Genomic DNA, 21,418 nt, shown 5'->3' on the forward strand with positions numbered 1-21,418 from the left:
AGACTGCAGACATAGTACAGGAGATTATCAGAGACTGCAGACATAGTACAGGAGATGATCAGAGACTGCAGACATAGTACAGGAGATGATCAGAGACTGCAGACATAGTACAGGAGATGATCAGAGACTGCAGACATAGTACAGGAGATGATCAGAGACTGAAGACATAGTACAGGAGACAGTCAGAGACTGCAGACATAGTACAGGAGATGATCAGAGACTGCAGACATAGTACAGGAGATGATCAGAGACTGCAGACATAGTACAGGAGATTATCAGAGACTGCAGACATAGTACAGGAGATGATCAGAGACTGCAGACATAGTACAGGAGATGATCAGAGACTGCAGACATAGTACAGGAGATGATCAGAGACTGCAGACATAGTACAGGAGATGATCAGAGACTGAAGACATAGTACAGGAGATGATCAGAGACTGCAGACATAGTACAGGAGATGATCAGAGACTGCAGACATAGTACAGGGGATGATCAGAGACTGCAGACATAGTACAGGGGATGATCAGAGACTGCAGACATAGTACAGGGGATGGTCAGAGACTGCAGACATAGTACAGGAGATGATCAGAGACTGCAGACATAGTACAGGGGATGATCAGAGACTGCAGACATAGTACAGGGGATGATCAGAGACTGCAGACATAGTACAGGGGATGGTCAGAGACTGCAGACATAGTACAGGAGATGATCAGAGACTGCAGACATAGTACAGGGGATGATCAGAGACTGCAGACATAGTACAGGAGACGGTCAGAGACTGCAGACATAGTACAGGAGACGGTCAGAGACTGCAGACATAGTACAGGAGACGGTCAGAGACTGCAGACATAGTACAGGAGATGATCAGAGACTGCAGACATAGTACAGGAGATTATCAGAGACTGCAGACATAGTACAGGAGATGATCAGAGACTGCAGACATAGTACAGGAGATGATCAGAGACTGCAGACATAGTACAGGAGATGATCAGAGACTGCAGACATAGTACAGGAGATGATCAGAGACTGAAGACATAGTACAGGAGACAGTCAGAGACTGCAGACATAGTACAGGAGATGATCAGAGACTGCAGACATAGTACAGGAGATGATCAGAGACTGCAGACATAGTACAGGAGATTATCAGAGACTGCAGACATAGTACAGGAGATGATCAGAGACTGCAGACATAGTACAGGAGATGATCAGAGACTGCAGACATAGTACAGGAGATGATCAGAGACTGCAGACATAGTACAGGAGATGATCAGAGACTGAAGACATAGTACAGGAGACGGTCAGAAACTGCAGACATAGTACAGGAGATTATCAGAGACTGCAGACATAGTACAGGAGATGGTCATAGACTGCAGACATAGTACAGGAGACGGTCAGAAACTGCAGACATAGTACAGGAGATGATCAGAGACTGCAGACATAGTACAGATGATCAGAGACTGCAGACAGTACAGGAGACGGTCAGAGACTGCAGACATGGTACAGGAGATGATCAGAGACTGCAGACATAGTACAGGAGATGATCAGAGACTGCAGACATAGTACAGATGATCAGAGACTGCAGACAGTACAGGAGACGGTCAGAGACTGCAGACATACTGCTTTTCCGATAAAATGATCCACTAATCAAATTGACCAAAAATGTACAGACCTGGATCTGGTCGGGACCAATGAAAAACTTGCTGAGAATGTTGCGGAGGAAGTTCTGCACCTCGAACCAGGGGTAGATACTGTTTGATCCGTCCAGGAGGATGACGATGTCCAGGTACGTGGAGCAACCTAGAGGAGAAGGGAAAGGAACACCCTGAAGGTGAAGGGATACCCCAAAACGAATGCCACCTCTGGGACATCTTCAAAATAGTTGACACCATATTGTCAAAAGTATTGGGACGTCTGCCTTTACATGCACATGAATTTGGTACTAGGGGGCCAAGCCCAACACCATAATCCCCCCTCCAGCAAATGATTTGAACCAGCGCACAAAGCAAGGTCCATAAAGACATGGATGAGTGAGTTTGGGGTGGAGGAACTCGACTGGCCTGCACAGAGTCCTGACCTCAACCTGACAGAACACCTTTGGGATGAATTCGAGCGGAGACTGCGAGCCAGGCCTTCTCATCCAACATCACAAATGCTCTTCTGGAAGAATGGTCAAACATTCCCATAGACACCCTCCTAAACCTTGTGGACGGCCTTCCCAGAAGAGCTGAAGCTGTTATAGCTGCAAAGGGCGGAGCCAACTCAATATTGAACCCTCCGGACTAAGACTGAGGTGCCAATTAAAGTTCATGTGCGTGTAAAGGTGGTAAGGTGTCAATACTTTTGACAATATAGTGTATTTTACACCCAATGACCTCAAACTACCTCTAGGAATACAATATTTCTTTGTTTGCTGCCCCTCCCCCCCCAAAAAAAAAAAGAGCACCAGCCACCACTGATATAAAGCATTAACTGGAGGAATGGTGGCAGGGAGTGGGTGGTCCCCATATATTTAGAGGCGGGGTTTGAGCAGGACCAACCCATGAGGTGGGTGCGGAAGGTCGGTATTTGCATATTTAGAGGCTGGTATTGGGCAGGGCAACCTGTTACGTGGGTTTGAAATGTGATGTACCAACCCCAGAAATGTGACAGGTGACATGTGGAACATGGGCAGGGGTACATATGCGCCAGCGCACCACGGATCAACACTTCCGCCTAAAGGTTTCTTTTATTAATAGAGATCACTTCATAGGGATGAATGGAATGTTCCGGAGCCGCTGCCAGAGCTGGGCTCAGCCCTTCCTTCTCTGAGCAGGCCGCTCAGCTGTCGGCTAATTGCCAGCTCCTCTCTCTATACAACGTGACTCACCTGTTGATGATATCCTGCTCGTCAGTCCTGCCTACTTAAGCCGTCCATCCCAGAAGATCTCTGCCTTGGCCTTGGCCAACATCACAGAGACTATCTCCTGTGTCTCCTGTTAAAGACTTGCTTGGCTGACATTCCTTCTGGCTCCAGATCCTGCTTGCTGTTCTACTACACTGTTCTCCGGCTCCCTGACGTTTTGGCTTGTCTGACTATCCATTCCGGTTCCTGAACTCTATGTTTTGACTACGTTTTACTCTGTTTACCTTTTTTTATTATTATTATTATTAAACAAGTTTGATTTAACTGTCTCAGTCTGATTCATGGTTTCTGACAGCCGCACAGGGCCCCTTTGTCAGGCATGTACGGGCAGGACGCCGGACGCATGGGTTTCAATCACGTTTTTGTGAACCACCTGAGTAGAGCCCGAGGCTCTAACTGGCTTCCAAAAGGGTGGGCTCGGGGGCGCAGAGCGCTGTGCCCTCCCAGTTGTACGACAATAGCGATTTAATATTCGCCATCGTCTTCCTGCTCCACCTCCTGGCCAATCAGGAAGCTGTTCCTGACAGCCGCCACAGGGCCTCTTCGTCAGGCATGTATGGGCAGGGCACTGCGCCCTGAGCCCACCCAGTTGTGCGACAATAGCGAATTAATATTGACTATTGTCTTCCTTCTCCACCTCCTGGCCAATCAGGAAGCTGTTCCTGACAGCCGCCACAGGGCCTCTTCGTCAGGCATGTATGGGCAGGGCACTGCGCCCTGAGCCCACCCAGTTGTGCGACAATAGCGAATTAATATTGACTATTGTCTTCCTTCTCCACCTCCTGGCCAATCAGGAAGCTGTTTCGGACAGCCGCCACAGGGCCCCTTCGTCAGGCATGTATGGGCAGGGCGCCGGATGCATGAATTTCAATTGAGGTTTTTTTTTTTGTGAACCACCTGATTAGAGCCTGAGGCTCCAATTGGCTTAAAAAAGGGTGGGCTCGGGGTGCAGAGCACTGTGCCCTCCCAGTTGCACAACAATAGCAATTTAATATTGGCTATTGTCTTCCTGCTCCACCCCCTGGCCAATCAGGAAGCTGTTTCTGACAGCTGCCACAGGGCCCCTTCGTCAGGCATGTATGGGCAGGGTGCCGGACACATGGATTTCAATAGAGTTTTTTTTTTTTTGCGAAGCACCTGATTAGAGCCTGAGGCTCTAATTGGCTTCAAAAAGGGTGGGCTCGGGGTGTAGAGCACTGTGCCCTCCCAGTTGTATGACAATAGCGATTTAATATTCGCCACCGTCTTCCTGCTCCACCTCCTGGCCAATCAGGAAGCTGTTTCTGACAGCCCCCACAGGGCCCCTTCGTCAGGCATGTATGGGCAGGGCGCCGGACGCATGGATTTCAATCGAGTTTTTTTTTTTTGAAGCACCTGATTAGAGCCTGAGGCTCTAATTGGCTTCAAAAAGGGTGGGCTCGGGGTGCAGAGCACTGTGCCCTCCCAGTTGTACGACAATAGCGATTTAATATTCGCTATTGTCTTCCTACTTCACCTCCTAGCCAATCAGGAAGCTGGTCTCAAGACCCGATTGTCCAAGAAGAAAAGCGACTGTATTGGCCAGGGGCAGAAGCGGGGGGGGGGGGGGGAGGCACAGAGGAGGAGATGCAGTGGGAAGCTGCCTGGATGGGGTAAGTGTAGGGCTGGTGGGTGGTTTGGCGCATGCAATGGGGGGGGTGTTTTGTTTGTCGCCCCCCCCCCCCCCACCTTCAAAAAAAGACAGCACCAGCCAGTACTAATATGAAGCATTAATTGGAGGAATGGTGGCAGGGAGAGGTGGAGTTTGAGCAGGACCAACCTATGAGGTGGGTGCGGAGGGTCCGTCTCTGCACATTTAGAGGCCGGTCTGGGCAGGGCAACTCATTTAGGGAGTTTGATGTGGATGTGCCAACCCCAGAAATTTGACGGGTGACATACAGACCGTGGGCAGGGTTAGCAGTGTCCCAGGATTCAGAACCATAATGTTGGTAGCAGGGGCGGACTGACCATTAGGGCACTGCCCGAGGGCCCGTGGCCAGTAAGGCCCCCCCCCCCCCCGTGAGCTGGGGCAGTCACACTCTTTAAGAAGGTGTTCCATTGGTTATATCCCCATGTCACGTGACTCGGTGCCGCCCAATACTTAAAGTGGCAGCACAGTCCGATGGCATCATAGAGCCCCGAGCACCACGCGGGGGGTGACTCACGTTGTGCAGTGGGTGCAATGGTCCCGGTGGGTCTGAAAGAGGCATCCACGCTGGCACAGATCCCGGTGCTGTACATGGAGGAGCCGCACTCCTGAGACCAGAGCGGGGCACAGGCCTGGAAGAGAATAAACACACAATCACAAAATAGTAATAAAAAAGTGCAACAAAGTACCACCTCCTCTGAAAGGCCTCGTCAGGGATCTACTACTCCTGAGAAAGCCTACTCATCGAAACTCTGCTTTTATCTCCAGAGCTTTCTATCATCAATGCTTTCTGCGTGTTAATAGTGCCCTATGAGAAGCCTATGCTGCCAGCAATGCGGCTGAGGGTTGTTTTCTGGGGCTGAAGATGGAGAAGAGAGGGAGGAAAGGAGAAGAGGATCCGATCCGCGTGCAGAAAAATGCGAGAGAAAAGTCTACAGAAATCTACATCATTTTATATGTGTTATTTTTAATATCTGAGTAATACAGTGTTTGTTTATTACGTATTATGGCTCTGCTTCCTGCTTGCAGTGAAATTGTTTATAAACATTGATCAGACGGGCGATAGAGAGATACAAAGTAACATTGTTTATAAACATTGATCAGACGAGCGATAGAGAGATACAAAGTAACATTGTTTATAAACATTGATCAGACGAGCGATAGAGAGATACAAAGTAACATTGTTTATAAACATTGATCAGATAGACAATAGAGAGGTACAAGGTAACATTGTTTATAAACATTGATCAGACAGGCGATAGAGAGATACAAAGTAACATTGTTTATAAACATTGATCAGACAGGCGATAGAGAGATACAAAGTAACATTGTTTATAAACATTGATCAGACAGGGGATAGAAAGATACAAAGTAACATTGTTTATAAACATTGGTCAGACAGGCGATAGAGAGATACAAAGTAACATTGTTTATAAACATTGCTCAGACAGGCGATAGAGAGATACAAAGCAACATTGTTTATAAACATTGATCAGATGGGAGACCGAGAGATACAAAGCAACATTGTTTATAAACATTGATCATATGAGAGATAGAGAGATACAAAGTAACATTGTTTATAAACATTGATCATATGAGAGATAGAGAGATACAAAGTAACATTGTTTATAAACATTTATCATAAGGGAGATAGAGAGATACAATGTAACATTGTTTATAAACGTTGATCAGACAGGAGGTAGAAAGATACAAAGTAACATTGTTTATAAACATTGATCAGACGGGCGATAGAGAGATACAAAGTAACATTGTTTATAAACATTGATCAGACGAGCGATAGAGAGATACAAAGTAACATTGTTTATAAACATTGATCAGACAGGCGATAGAGAGATACAAAGTAACATTGTTTATAAACATTGATCAGACAGGTGATAGAGAGATACAAAGTAACATTGTTTATAAACATTGATCAGACAGGCGACAGAGAGATACAAAGTAACATTGTTTATAAACATTGATCAGACAGGCGATAGAGAGATACAAAGCAACATTGTTTATAAACATTGATCAGATGGGAGACCGAGAGATACAAAGCAACATTGTTTATAAACATTGATCAGATGGGAGACAGAGAGATACAAAGTAACATTGTTTATAAACATTGATCAGACAGGCGATAGAGAGATACAAAGTAACATTGTTTATAAACATTGATCAGACAGGCGATAGAGATACAAAGTAACATTGTTTATAAACATTGACCAGATAGGCGATAGAGATACAAAGTAACATTGTTTATAAACATTGATCAGACAGGCGATAGAGAGATACAAAGTAACATTGTTTATAAACATTGATCAGGAGAGCAGAAAGGGTTAAAACACAAAGTAAGGTAACGTTAAAATAAAAATAGAACAAGTTCCTCTTCTTTTGCGGCAGGCAGGAATTTTTGTGACGCAGAGATGGTCACATGATCCACTGAATGTTTTCTTTTTACCCCTGAAACACCCAAACACGCAGCCGCGGGGTACGCGGTGTTCACATTTTTCACCTTTTAACATTTTTTTGTGAACGGCCCCCGGAGGGTGTGTGACCCGGGGGAGCCGCGGTGGAAAAGTGCTGATGCCGTTATTTCGCAATGCGCTGTTTACCCCGGACTCAGCGGAAGTCTTACCTGTTCTGCCCGCAGTCAGGCCAATGCTTGTTTTGGCTCCAGATGGCAGCGAAGAGCGGGCATGCTTTCATTTGACCACAAAAATGCCCTTCCCCCTCTTCTGACCGCCCCACCGCCCTGACGTTAACCCCCTAAGCAGGCGTTTTGGAACAACACGTGAACGCCCTCCACGCCCTCCTCGCCCTCCTCGCCCTCCTCACCCTCCTCACCCTCTCCGCCCCAGAAAGAAAAACCACACAAATAACTACATTGGAGGTTATATTCTAATCAAGACGCAAGACACCTGTGTGAGAAGCCTGTCCCCGATGGGGTGGGGGATGGGCACCGGGGGGCAGGAAGGGTCCTCGGGAGGGGACTACAGTGTATCTGGAAAGTATTCACAGTGCTTCACTTTTTCCACTATTTGTTACAGCTTTATTCTAAAGAATGGATTCAATTCGTTTCCTTAAAATCCTACAACCAATCCCCCAGAATGATAACGTGAGAGAAGTTTGTTTGAAATCTTTGCAAATTTATTAAAAAAAATAAAATAAAAAAGGATAAAATCACAGGCTCCTCCCATGTACATAGTTATCACAGGCTCCTCCCATGTACAGAAGGATCACAGGCTCCTCCCATGTACATAAGTATCACAGGCCCCTCCCATGTACATAAGTATCACAGACTCCTCCCATGTACCCATGTACAGAAGTATCACAGGCTCCTCCCATGTACAGAAGTATCACAGGCTCCTCCCATGTACAGAAGTATCACAGGCTCCTCCCATGTACAGAAGGATCACAGGCCCCTCCCATGTACAGAAGGATCACAGGCTCCTCCCATGTACAGAAGGATCACAGGCTCCTCCCATGTACAGAAGGATCACAGGCCCCTCCCATGTACAGAAGTATCACAGGCCCCTCCCATGTACATAAGTATCACAGACTCCTCCCTTGTACTCATGTACAGAAGTATCACAGGCTCCTCCCATGTACATAAGTATCACAGGCTCCTCCCATATACATAAGTATCACAGGCTTCTCCCATGTACAGAAGGATCACAGGCTCCTCCCATGTACATAAGTCTCACAGGCTCCTCCCATTTACATAAGTCTCACAGGCTCCTCCCACACACAGAAGTATCACAGGCTCCTCCCATGTACAGAAGTATCACAGGCTCCTCCCACAACAGAAGTTTCACAGGCTTATGTATGTTGGAGGAGCCTTTGATAATTATGTACATGGGAGGAGTCTGAGATACTCATGTACATGGGAGGAGCCTGTGATAACTATGTACATGGGAGGAGCCTGTGATAATTATGTACATGGGAGGAGCCTGCGATAATTATGTACATGGGAGGAGCCTGTGATACCCATGTACATGGGAGGAGCCTGTGATAACTATGTACATGGGAGGAGCCTGCAATAATTATGTACATGCGAGGAGCCTGTGATACCCATGTACATGGGAGGAGCCTGTGATACCTATGTACATGGGAGGAGCCTGTGATACCTATGTACATGGGAGGAGCCTGTGATACCTATGTACATGGGAGGAGCCTGCAATAATTATGTACATGCGAGGAGCCTGTGATACCCATGTACATGGGAGGAGCCTGTGATACCTATGTACATGGGAGGAGCCTGTGATACCTATGTACATGGGAGGAGCCTGTGATACCTATGTACATGGGAGGAGCCTGTGATAATTATGTACATGGGAGGAGCTTGTGATAATTATGTACGTGGGAGGAGCTTGTGATAATTATGTACATGGGAGGAGCTTGTGATACCTATGTACATGGGAGGAGCCTGTGATACCTATGTACATGGGAGGAGCCTGTGATAATTATGTATATGGGAGGAGCCTGCAATAATTATGTACATGGGAGGAGCCTGTGATAATTATGTACATGGGAGGAGCCTGTGATAATTATGTGCATGGGAGGAGCCTGTGATAATTATGTACATGGGAGGAGCCTGTGATAATTATGTAGATGGGAGGAGCCTGCAATAATTATGTAGATGGGAGGAGCCTGCAATAATTATGTACATGGGAGGAGCCTGTGATAATTATGTACATGGGAGGAGCCTGTGATACTTATGTACATGGGAGGAGCCTGTGATAACTATATATATGGGAGGAGCCTGTGATAATTATGTACATGGGAGGAGCCTGTGATAATTATGTACATGGGAGGAGCCTGTGATAACTATATATATGGGAGGAGCCTGTGATAATTATGTACATGGGAGGAGCCTGTGATAACTATATATATGGGAGGAGCCTGTGATAATTATGTACATGGGAGGAGCCTGTGATAATTATGTAGATGGGATTTTTTTATTTTTAATACATTTGCAAAGATTTCAGACTTCTCTCACGTTGTCATTATTGGGGATGTTTGTAGAATTTTGAGGAAAATAATGAATTTCATCCATTTTGGAATAGGACTAACATAACAAAATGTGGAGAAAGTGAATATTTGCGGGATGGACTGTATACAATACACACTATATACACCTCTTGGTGAGCTCACATATACTATTTTTGGTCCACTTTTGATTTTGCGCATCGCACTGGGGGCTATAAAAGAACAACCTGTGTGAGAAGCTTGTGATTGAAGCAGCTTTGTTCTGACTCTGGGGATGGGAACCTGGACTAGGTCTAGGTGTGCTACTCTACACCTCGGGGGCTGGTTCTTATATAGGAAGAGTCTTACCACAAACCCGCCACGTGCATCCTGGGTCAGCGACATCCCGAAATGCATGTTCCTCATGTGCTTGGAGACGTTCCTCAGAGCCTGCTCACCTGGGGACACGGCCAGCACAAGACATGATAGGAAGGAAAGTAAGAGATGTGATTAGAAGTGAGGGCCCCTCCAAGGCACCCAACCCAAAAGCCCAAGTCCGGGTAAAGCCATCTTGCAGTTTAAGATAGAGTGGGGAAGGGTTAGGCCCTCTGTCAGGTTTTTTTATTCCTTGTAGGTTATATAGAAAGGTATTGAAAACTTCCGATGATTAAAGGGTAATATCGCGCTTAATGTCAGATAAAAGATCAGAACAAAAATAACCAACGCGTTTCAGGGATTTAGGCTCCTCCTTCATCAGGGCTCTTAATGTTATAGCCATAAGCCATAGGGACTGGAGTCTATGTCCTGATCTTTGGGTTTTTTTGTGGGTATGTTGCTGGAGGTGTGAATGTAGTCCTCACCGTATCACGGACACAGGACCACATTCACTGAAAGAGGGACAGTCCAGATGAAGCAGAGTATTGCAGCCTGCATGGAGACACGGGTGTCCTGGAGGAGCAGAGGGTTGCACTAGTAAGAGACAAAGGGGCACAAGGAGGACCACTAGAGGACAGGTGGACTGGGATCGCACTTGGATCACTGGGCACACCGAACTCAGTAGATGACACGTGGACTGGGAATGCACCTAGAGACACTGGGTGTACTGGAGTCAGTAGATGACACGTGGACTGGGAATGCACCTAGAGACACTGGGTGTACTGGAGTCAGTAGATGACACGTGGACTGGGAGCATCCTTGGAGACACTGGGTGTACTGGAGTCAGTAGATGACACGTGGACTGGGAATGCACCTAGAGACACTGGGTGTACTGGAGTCAGTAGATGACACGTGGACTGGGAGCATCCTTGGAGACACTGGGTGTACTGGAGTCAGTAGATGACACGTGGACTGGGGATGTACTTGGAGACACTGGGTGCAATGGAGTCAGTAGATGACACGTGGACTGGGGATGTACTTGGAGACACTGGGTGTACTGGAGTCAGTAGATGACACGTGGACTGGGAGCATCCTTGGAGACACTGAGTGTACTGGAGTCAGTAGATGACACGTGGACTGGGAGCATCCTTGGAGACACTGGGTGTACTGGAGTAAGTAGATGACACGTGGACTGGGGATGTACTTGGAGACACTGGGTGCACTGGAGTCAGTAGATGACACGTGGACTGGGAGCATACTTGGAGACACTGGGTGTACTGGAGTCAGTAGATGATACGTGAACTGGGAGCATACTTGGAGACACTGGGTGTACTGGAATCAGCAGACGATATGTGGACTGGGAGTGTACTTGTAGGCGCTGGAGCCAGTAAATGAGTAGGAACTGGGTGCTCCAGTCAGTAGATGACAGGTGAATTGGGAGCGTACTTGGAGAGAATGGATGCACTGGAGTCAGTAGATGATGTGTGGACTGGAAGCATACTTGGAACCACTGGGCACACTGGAGTCAGTAGAGGACATGAGGACTGGGAGAGTACTTGGAGGTACTGGGCACACTGGAGTCAGTAGATGACACATGGACTGGGGGCATACTTGGAAGCACTGGATACACTGGAGTTACTAGATGACACGTGGACTGGGAGAGTACTTGGAGGTACTGGGCACACTGGCGTCCGTAGATGACACATGGACTGGGAGCATACTTGAAAGCACTGGGCACACTGGAGTCAGTAGATGATATTTCTGGACTGGGAGAGTACTTGGAGGCACTGGGCATACTGGAGTCAGTAGATGACATATGGGCTGGGAATATACTTGGAGGCACTGGGCACACTGGACTCAGTAGATGATGTGTGGACTGGGAATATACTTGGAGGCACTGGGCACACTGGGGTCAGTAGATGATACGTGGACTGGGAATATACTTGGAGGCACTGGGCACACTGGGGTCAGTAGATGATGTGTGGACTGGGAATATACTTGGAGGCACTGGGCACACTGGGGTCAGTAGATGATACGTGGACTGGGAATATTCTTGGAGGCACTGGGCACACTGGGGTCAGTAGATGACACGTGGACTGGGAATTATACTTGGAGGCACTGGGCACACTGGGGTCAGTAGATGATACGTGGACTGGGAATATACTTGGAGGCACTGGGCACACTGGGGTCAGTAGATGATGCGTGGACTGGGAATATACTTGGAGGCACTGGGCACACTGGGGTAAGTAGATGATGTGTGGACTGGGAATATACTTGGAGGCACTGGGCACACTGGGGTCAGTAGATGACATGTGGACTGGGAATATACTTGGAGGCACTGGGCACACTGGGGTCAGTAGATGATGCGTGGACTGGGAATATACTTGGAGGCACTGGGCACACTGGAGTCAGTAGGTGACACATGGACTGGGAATATACTTGGAGGCACTGGGCACACTGGGGTCAGTAGATGATGCGTGGACTGGGAATATACTTGGAGGCACTGGGCACACTGGGGTAAGTAGATGATGTGTGGACTGGGAATATACTTGGAGGCACTGGGCACACTGGGGTCAGTAGATGACATGTGGACTGGGAATATACTTGGAGGCACTGGGCACACTGGGGTCAGTAGATGATGCGTGGACTGGGAATATACTTGGAGGCACTGGGCACACTGGAGTCAGTAGGTGACACATGGACTGGGAATATACTTGGAGGCACTGGGCACACTGGGGTCAGTAGATGATGCGTGGACTGGGAATATACTTGGAGGCACTGGACACACTGGGGTCAGTAGATGATGTGTGGACTGGGATTATACTTGGAGGCACTGGGCACACTGGGGCCAGTAGATGATAGATGAACTGGGAATATATTTGGAGGCACTGGGCACACTGGGGTAAGTAGATGATGTGTGGACTGGGAATATACTTGGAGGCACTGGGCACACTGGGGTCAGTAGATGACACATGGACTGGGAATATACTTGGAGGCACTGGGCACACTGGAGTCAGTAGAGGACACGTGGACTGGGAATATACTTGGAAGCACTGGGCACACTGGGGTAAGTAGATGATGTGTGGACTGGGAATATACTTGGAGGCACTGGGCACACTGGGGTCAGTAGATGACATGTGGACTGGGAATATACTTGGAGGCACTGGGCACACTGGGGTCAGTAGATGATGCGTGGACTGGGAATATACTTGGAGGCACTGGGCACACTGGAGTCAGTAGGTGACACATGGACTGGGAATATACTTGGAGGCACTGGGCACACTGGGGTCAGTAGATGATGCGTGGACTGGGAATATACTTGGAGGCACTGGACACACTGGGGTCAGTAGATGATGTGTGGACTGGGATTATACTTGGAGGCACTGGGCACACTGGGGCCAGTAGATGATAGATGAACTGGGAATATATTTGGAGGCACTGGGCACACTGGGGTAAGTAGATGATGTGTGGACTGGGAATATACTTGGAGGCACTGGGCACACTGGGGTCAGTAGATGACACGTGGACTGGGAATATACTTGGAAGCACTGGGCACACTGGGGTCAGTAGATGATAGGTGGACTGGGAATATACTTGGAGGCACTGGGCACACTGGGGTCAGTAGATGATACGTGGACTGGGAATATACTTGGAGGCACTGGGCACACTGGGGTAAGTAGATGATGCGTGGACTGGGAATATACTTGGAGGCATTGGGCACACTGGGGTCAGTAGATGATAGGTGGACTGGGAATATACTTGGAGGCACTGGGCACACTGGGGTCAGTAGATGACACATGGACTGGGAATATACTTGGAGGCACTGGGCACACTGGGGTCAGTAGATGATGTGTGGACTGGGAATATACTTGGAGACACTGGGCACACTGGAGTCAGTAGATGACACGTGGACTGGGAGCATACATGGAGTAACTGGGCACACTGGAGTCAGTAGAGGACACGTGGACTGGGAATATACTTGGAGGCACTGGGCACACTGGGGTCAGTAGAGGACACGTGGACTGGGAATATACTTGGAGGCACTGGGCACACTGGGGTCAGTAGATGATGTAAGGACACAGCATACCCGGACTCAGGTGGGTGCTGCCGCTGGGGGTACCAGACTTATTTGTAATGCCCAAACGCTGAGCCACGTTCATTGGCAATAAAAGGCGGTCCCAGTCCCGGCACTGATCAGGAGATGAGTGACACCAAACCCCCCAGAGATCCTCCAGTCCTTGGGACTCACCAATGACATTAGGAGCCCTGAAGAAGGAGGAGCCTTCATCCCTTGAAACGCGTTGTTTTTTATTTTATGACCTTTTATACACAACATTACCTTTAACAAGATGACATGTTCAAGAATTTCTGGTGCCCCTCACCCACCACCGTCACTCTTCCACACCCAAAGAGACACACCTGGGGGGCCCTCCATCAGTCAAACTGCCGCAGATCACCTACCACTGTCCAGTGCTTCCTCACCCCCCCCCCCCCCTTTACAAAGAAGTCTATTTCTTTCTGTGTCCCCATTGGGGAGATATAACCTCACTTCCTGTGCCGGTGACACCTACAAGAAAAAGGGATCAACAGCAGAGGAGGGGACAGACAGCCGAAGTGGCTTTTCAGAGCCGGCAATGGTGGCTTCAAGGGACTTACCTAGGTTGACCTTGGCACAGGAGGAGTTGCTGTGGGAGCCGACGGAACATCGATAGACATCTCCCTGCCTGCTGCCATTCGGCCCGTCCCACGGGGCCCCAACCAGCACCCTACATGGCAAGAAATAGGAAAATTAAAGGGTAACTCCGGGCAATGAAGAGTATCAGTCACCTGAGCTCATATAGCATCCAGATTCAGCAGGCTTTTCATGGTGCTTCTAGGCGGGGGGCACATCTCCTTAGTACAATGTTCTCCTCTCTGAGAGCTGTAGTGGGGGGGGGCTGGGAACACACTGACTGCATTCCCACGATTCATGGCCAGGGTCACTATCTACTCCCTGAACTCAGAGATGACACAATCATGTTAATCCTGCTGCCTGCGCAGTTCTAGGCTGTATTCACAAATGTTTGACACAGATCAGCCCCTGCTGCAGTCTCTCACCTTGCTACAAAGTTACGATGTACAGTCTGGGGGAGAGGAGACTGAGGAAATGCTTCCTCCTGCCTGCAGCAGACTGACCATGGGGGGGGGGGTGAGACTGAGAAAATGCTTCCTCCTGCATGTAGCAGACTGACCACTGTGGGAGGAGAAACTGAGGAAATGCTTCCTCCTGCCTGCAGCAGACTGACCACTGTGGGAGGAGAGAATGAGGAAATGCTTCCTCCTGCCTGCAGCAGACTGACCACTGTGGGAAGAGAGAATGAGGAAATGCTTCCCCCTGCCTGCAGCAGACTGAGCACTGTGGGATGAGAGAATGAGGAAATGCTTCCCCCTGCCTGCAGCAGACTGATCACTGTGGGAGGAGAGAATCAGGAAATGCTTCCCCCTGCCTGCAGCAGACTGAGCACTGTGGGAGGAGAGAATGAGGAAATGCTTTCCCCTGCCTGCAGCAGACTGACCACTGTGGGAGAAGAGAATGAGGAAATGCTTCATCCTGCCTGCAGAAGACTGATCACTGGGGGGGAGGGGAGACTGAGAAAATGCTTCCTTTTGCCTGCAGAAGACTGACCACTGTGGGAGGGGTGATTAAAGAAATGCTTCTTTCTGCCTACTAAAAAGTTACAATGTACAGTCTGATCGCTGGGGGAGGGGGAGACTGAGGGAATGCCTCCTCCTGCCTGCAGCAGACTGATGACATCATCTCAGCCTAGGCAAAGTCACCGGAGCACAAGATCAGCTTCCTGAGTTGGATGTTTGTAGGGAAGGGTCTCCCCCCTCTGTATAGTGTGACGCCTGGAAGGATAATGACCGCTCCCCTTTAATGCACTGAACGCTCCTACAAGACGGATCTATAAATCTGCACATGTAACGGGCTTCTGGAAATATGGAACAGCAAAGCGTGGAAGTCACATGGAAAGTTACTTTCAGTAAAATGTTAGAATTGTGACTCAGACAATTCCTGGCTTCACTTCACTGGCCTCAAATGACTTCCTCACCGACGCGTTCCGTCCTCCCACCTTCCTCTGGATACACCAAACACAGCCCGGCTCCCTCATTAAACCTTCAATGGCAATACCAGAGATAGGAAGTCTGCCGGCACCGCGTCCCCGATCCTCCACCCATCCCTGAGTGCCAGCCCAGCCATCGGACTTTTGCTGTTCCGTATTTCCATCGCTGTATTATACCTACACATCTATAGACCTTCCGTCTGTCAGATCTCATCTACAGCTGCTGAGATAAAACCTCCCCGAGCCAATCCTGATGGATCTTTTAGGCCCCAATCACAGCGCAGCGTTTTTGTAGCTGAGAAGATCGAAGGTCCAAAACGCTGGAGGAGAAAAAAATCAATTATTCTCTATGGAGACGGATCAGATCTCCCCTCCAATCACCTGACACCAGACACCTGAAGAGCAAACAAGTTCTGGAGGCTTTCTTGTAACTCAAATCAGGAAGATTTGTGCGTTTTCATCTTTGTGCGTTTCTGAGCTTTTTTTTCTGCTCAAATGCAATAATTAAATAAATATTAAATAAATAATAATAAATACATTTAAAAAACCCAATATAACCCCAAACCCTAATATTGATCTCTAACACTAATCCTAACTCCCAATCCTAACCCCTAACCCTAATATTGGTCCCTAACCCGAATATTAACCCCTAACTCTAATATTAACCCCTAACTCTAATATTAACCCCTAACCCTAATATTAACCCCTAACTCTAATATTAACCCCTAACCCTAATATTAACCCCTAACCCTAATATTAACCCCTAACTCTAATATTAACCCCTAGCTCTAATATTGGCCCCTAACCCTAATATTAACTCCTAACTCTAATATTAACCCCTAACTCTAATATTGGCCCCTAACCCTAATATTAACCCCTAACTCTAATATTAACCCCTAACTCTAATATTGGCCCCTAACCCTAATATTGGTCCCTAACCCTAATATTAACCCCTAACTCTAATCCCAACCCCAAAACTCTAATATTAACCCCTAACCCTAATATTAACCCCTAACTCTAATATTAACCCCTAGCTCTAATATTGGCCCCTAACCCTAATATTAACCCCTAACTCTAATATTAACCCCTAACTCTAATATTAACCCCTAATATTAACCCCTAACCCTAATATTAACCCCTAACTCTAATATTAACCTCTAACCCTAATATTAACCCCTAACTCTAATATTGGCCCCTAACCCTAATATTGGTCCCTAACCCGAATATTAACCCCTAACTCAAATATTAACCCCTAACCCTAATCCCAACCCCAAAACTCTAATATTAACCCCTAACCCTAATATTAACCCATAACCCTAATCCCAACCCCTAACCCTAATCCTAACCCTAATACCAACCCCTAACCCTAATATTAACCCCTAACCCTAATATTGGCCCCTAACCCTAATATTAACAACTAACCCTAATCCCAACCCCTAACCCTAATCCCAACCCCTAATCCTAATATTAACCCCTAACCCTAATCCCAACCCCTAACCCTAATATTAACCCCTAACTCTAATATTGGCCCCTAATCCTAATATTAACCCCTAACCCTAATATTAACCCCTAACCCTAATATTAACCCCTAACCCTAATATTAACCCCTAACCCTAATATTGGCCCCTAACCCTAATATTAACAACTAACCCTAATCCCAACCCCTAACCCTAATCCCAACCCCTAATCCTAATATTAACCCCTAACCCTAATCCCAACCCCTAACTCTAATATTAACCCCTAACTCTAATATTGGCCCCTAATCCTAATATTAACCCCTAACCCTAATATTAACCCCTAACTCTAAAATTGGCCCCTAACTCTAAAATTGGCCCCTAACTCTAATATTGGCCCCTAACCCTAATATTAACTCCTAACCCTAATATTAACCCCTAACTCTAATATTAACCCCTAACTCTAATATTAACCCCTAACTCTAATATTGGCCCTAACCCTAATATTAACCCCTAACTCTAATATTAACCCCTAACTCTAATATTAACCCCTAACCCTAAAATTAACCCCTAACTCTAATATTAACCCCAAACCCTAATATTAACCCCTAACCCTAATATTAACCCCTAACTCTAATATTAACCCCTAACCCTAATATTAACCCCTAACTCTAATATTAACCCCAAACCCTAATATTAACCCCTAACTCTAATATTGGCCCCTAACCCTAATATTAACCCCTAACCCTAATCCCAACCCCTAACCCTAATATTGGCCCCTAACCCGAATATTAACCCCTAACCCTAATCCCAACCCCTAACCCTAATATTGGCCCCTAACCCTAATATTAACCCATAACCCTAATCCCAACCCCTAACCCTAATCCTAACCCTAATATTAACCCCTAACCCTAATATTGGCCCCTAACCCTAATATTAACAACTAACCCTAATCCCAACCCCTAACCCTAATCCCAACCCCTAATCCTAATATTAACCCCTAACCCTAATCCCAACCCCTAACTCTAATATTAACCCCTAACTCAAATATTGATCCCTAACCCTAATATTAACCCCTAATCCTAACTCTAATGTTGACCCTAGCACCTAACCCTAATCCCAACCCCCTAACCTAACAAAATAAATACTGTACATAAAATTCAACCCTAACCATAAAACCCTAACCCTGACCCTTAACCCCTTAAAAAAAGTAAAAATAATAATAAAAAATAATAAATAAAGGTGGATGAAAAAGCTCAAAAACCTAGCAACAAATGATGAACTAGATATTATTGGCTAATAATAATAATAAACACAGCTAAAAAAAACGTGTTAAACATGCTGTACAAAAAGCACCTATGCAAATGCTTCAAAAAACTCCTAATATTAACCCCTAACCCTAATCCTAACCCTAATATTGACCCCTAACCCTAATCCTAACCCCTAGCTCTAATATTGACCCCTATCCCTAATATTAACTCCTAACTTCCAATCCTAACTCCCAATCCTAACTCCCAATCCTAACCCGAATATTGACTTCAAATCCTAATATTGACCCCTAACCCTAATCCTAACACTAATATTAACCCCCAACTCTAATATTGACACTAACCATAATATTAACCCCTAATCCTAATCCCTAGCCCTAATATTAACCCCTAATCCTAATCCCTAGCCCTAATATTAACCCCTAACCCTAATCCTAACCCCTAGCTCTAATATTGACTCCTAATCCTAACTCCCAATCCTAACCCAAATATTGACTCCAAATCCTAACACTAATATTAACCCCTAACTCTAATATTGACCTCTAACCCTAATATTAACCCCTAACCCTAATCCTAACCCCTAGCTCTAATATTGACCCCTAACCCTAATATTAACCCCTAACTCTAATATTGACCCCTAACCCTAATATTAACTCCCAATCCTAACCCTAATATTGACCCCTAATCCTAACACTAATATTAACCCCTAACTCTAATATTGACCTCTAACCCTAATATTAACCCCTAACCCTAATCCTAACCCCTAGCTCTAATATTGACCCCTAACCCTAATATTAACCCCTAACTCTAATATTGACCCCTAACCCTAATATTAACTCCCGATCCTAACCCGAATATTGACTCCAAATCCTAATATTGACCCCTAACCCTAATCCTAACACTAATATTAACCCCTAACTCTGATATTGATCCCTAACATTAACCCCTAACCCTAATCCTAACCCCTAGCTCTAATATTGACCCCTAACCCTAATATTAACCCCTAACTCTAATATTGACCCCTAACCCTAATATTAACTCCCGATCCTAACCTGAATATTGACTCCAAATCCTAATATTGACCCCTAACCCTAATATTAACTCCTAATCCTAACCCTAATATTGACCCTAGCGCCTAACCCTAATTCCAACCCCCTAACCTAACAAAATAAATACTGTACATAAAATTAAGTAAATAAAAAATTAAAATACATAAATTAAACCCTAACCCTTAACCCCTTAAAAAAAAAGTAAAAATAATAACAAAAAATAATAAATAATAATTAATAAAAGTGGATGAAAAAGCTGAAAAATCTTGCAACAAATGATGAAACAGATGATATTATACTCTATTTACTAATACAAAATAAAATAAAAACAAAGCTAAAAAAAATGCTTTAAAAATGCTGTACAAAAAGCACCTATACAAATGCTTAAAAAAACTCCTTTTACCTCTAATCCTAATCCTAACCCCTAACCCTAATAATAACCCCTAACCCTAATAATAAATCCTAATCCCAAAATAAATACATACAATTAAGTAAATAAAAAATCCTAAATAAATAAATTAAACCCTAACCATAACCTTAAAACCCTGAACCCCTTTAAAAAAAGTTAAAATAATAATAGAAAATAATAAATAATTAATAAAAGCTGAAAAACCTAGCAACAAATGATGAAACAGATGACGTTATACTTTATTGGCTAATAATAAAAAAAAAAACAAAGCTAAAAAACGCTTTAAAAAATGCTGTACAAAAAGCCCGTATACAAATGCTTAAAAAAAATTCCTAAAAAAAAACCCTCCCATAGACAATCCATTGTTTCCTATCAGTCGTGTCTGACTGGTAGACTTGCACTGGTAGGACGGGTCAGATATTCAATATGCAAGGATGAGGATGACGGCCAGGAAAATCATCTCCCTCATTTCCTGACGGGTTCTCTTTATTGTTGGTGTACATCGGACACCTCTGTATATGTCCCCCCCGGGGAGGGGGCGCCCACTTCCCATCCGTGGGATCTGGGATGTGACCCGGATAATGACGAGCCCCTGGCCGTAGCGTCTGGTGGGGGGAGGTGAAACATAACACCGGCTTGTAAAAAGGGGAAACGTCTTTTCCAGAGATGGCTGCGTCCGCTGAGAAGGCGTGGGCGACCGTGAGAAGAGGGAATCTGCTGAGATGGAGTCACAGGTGACCCCCGTACAGGAGACATCCGCTGGGCCAGAGGTGGGCGATCCCACCAATTGAAAACGCTCAGCGTCTGGTCCCCCCCATCCATATGATAATGACATTTATAAATAAAGCTTTTCCATTTTCATTACATACCTTATTTTACATCCTATGACATCATCACTGGGTCTCTGTGCTTCTCTATGCAATGCAGGCAGATCATGGCTGGTGGGAGGGGCCGGCAGGAGGGGCTGTACCTAACTTCCTGATAAACATGGCAGCACCCGGCCTCAGTACTCCCCTCAGGAGCCCTCAGTCCTGATGCAAGCAGTGGGTGGAGTTATGCAAATACCAAAATCCCTTGATGGGGCGGTGTCAGTGTGGAGGAGGGGGTGTTTCCGGGCAGGCTGTATTTACATAGGTAACGCCCCCATGTGATGCTGAGCTTCCATGATTGAAAGAACTGAAATGCAATGAATGAAAGGGGCGGTGCCAGAGACAGTCAGT

The 21,418-nt window shown here is 46.2% G+C and overlaps 1 protein-coding gene across 2 annotated transcripts in view; it reads right to left on the reverse strand.

The window, feature by feature from the left end:
- The window catches only part of ITGA10 (integrin subunit alpha 10), a 95,581-nt gene that overhangs the window by 53,289 nt on the left and 20,874 nt on the right, over window positions 1–21,418 (reverse strand). The window contains exons 3-6 of one of the 2 annotated variants that reach the window (XM_077463985.1): window positions 14,571–14,680; window positions 9,909–9,997; window positions 5,086–5,200; window positions 1,670–1,797 (exon numbers count right to left, since the gene is read on the reverse strand). In XM_077463985.1, the coding sequence (XP_077320111.1) occupies window positions 1,670–1,797; window positions 5,086–5,200; window positions 9,909–9,997; window positions 14,571–14,680 (442 nt within the window). Of the gene's footprint in view, window positions 1–1,669; window positions 1,798–5,085; window positions 5,201–7,206; window positions 7,350–9,908; window positions 9,998–14,570; window positions 14,681–21,418 lie in introns of those variants that run through there. The other variant, XM_077463986.1, reaches the window with a different exon arrangement.

Source organism: Lithobates pipiens, unplaced genomic scaffold (genome assembly GCF_037356315.1).
Source record: "Lithobates pipiens isolate NorthernLeopardFrog02 unplaced genomic scaffold, aLitPip1_a1.2 Scaffold_30, whole genome shotgun sequence".
NCBI lineage: Eukaryota > Metazoa > Chordata > Amphibia > Anura > Ranidae > Lithobates > Lithobates pipiens.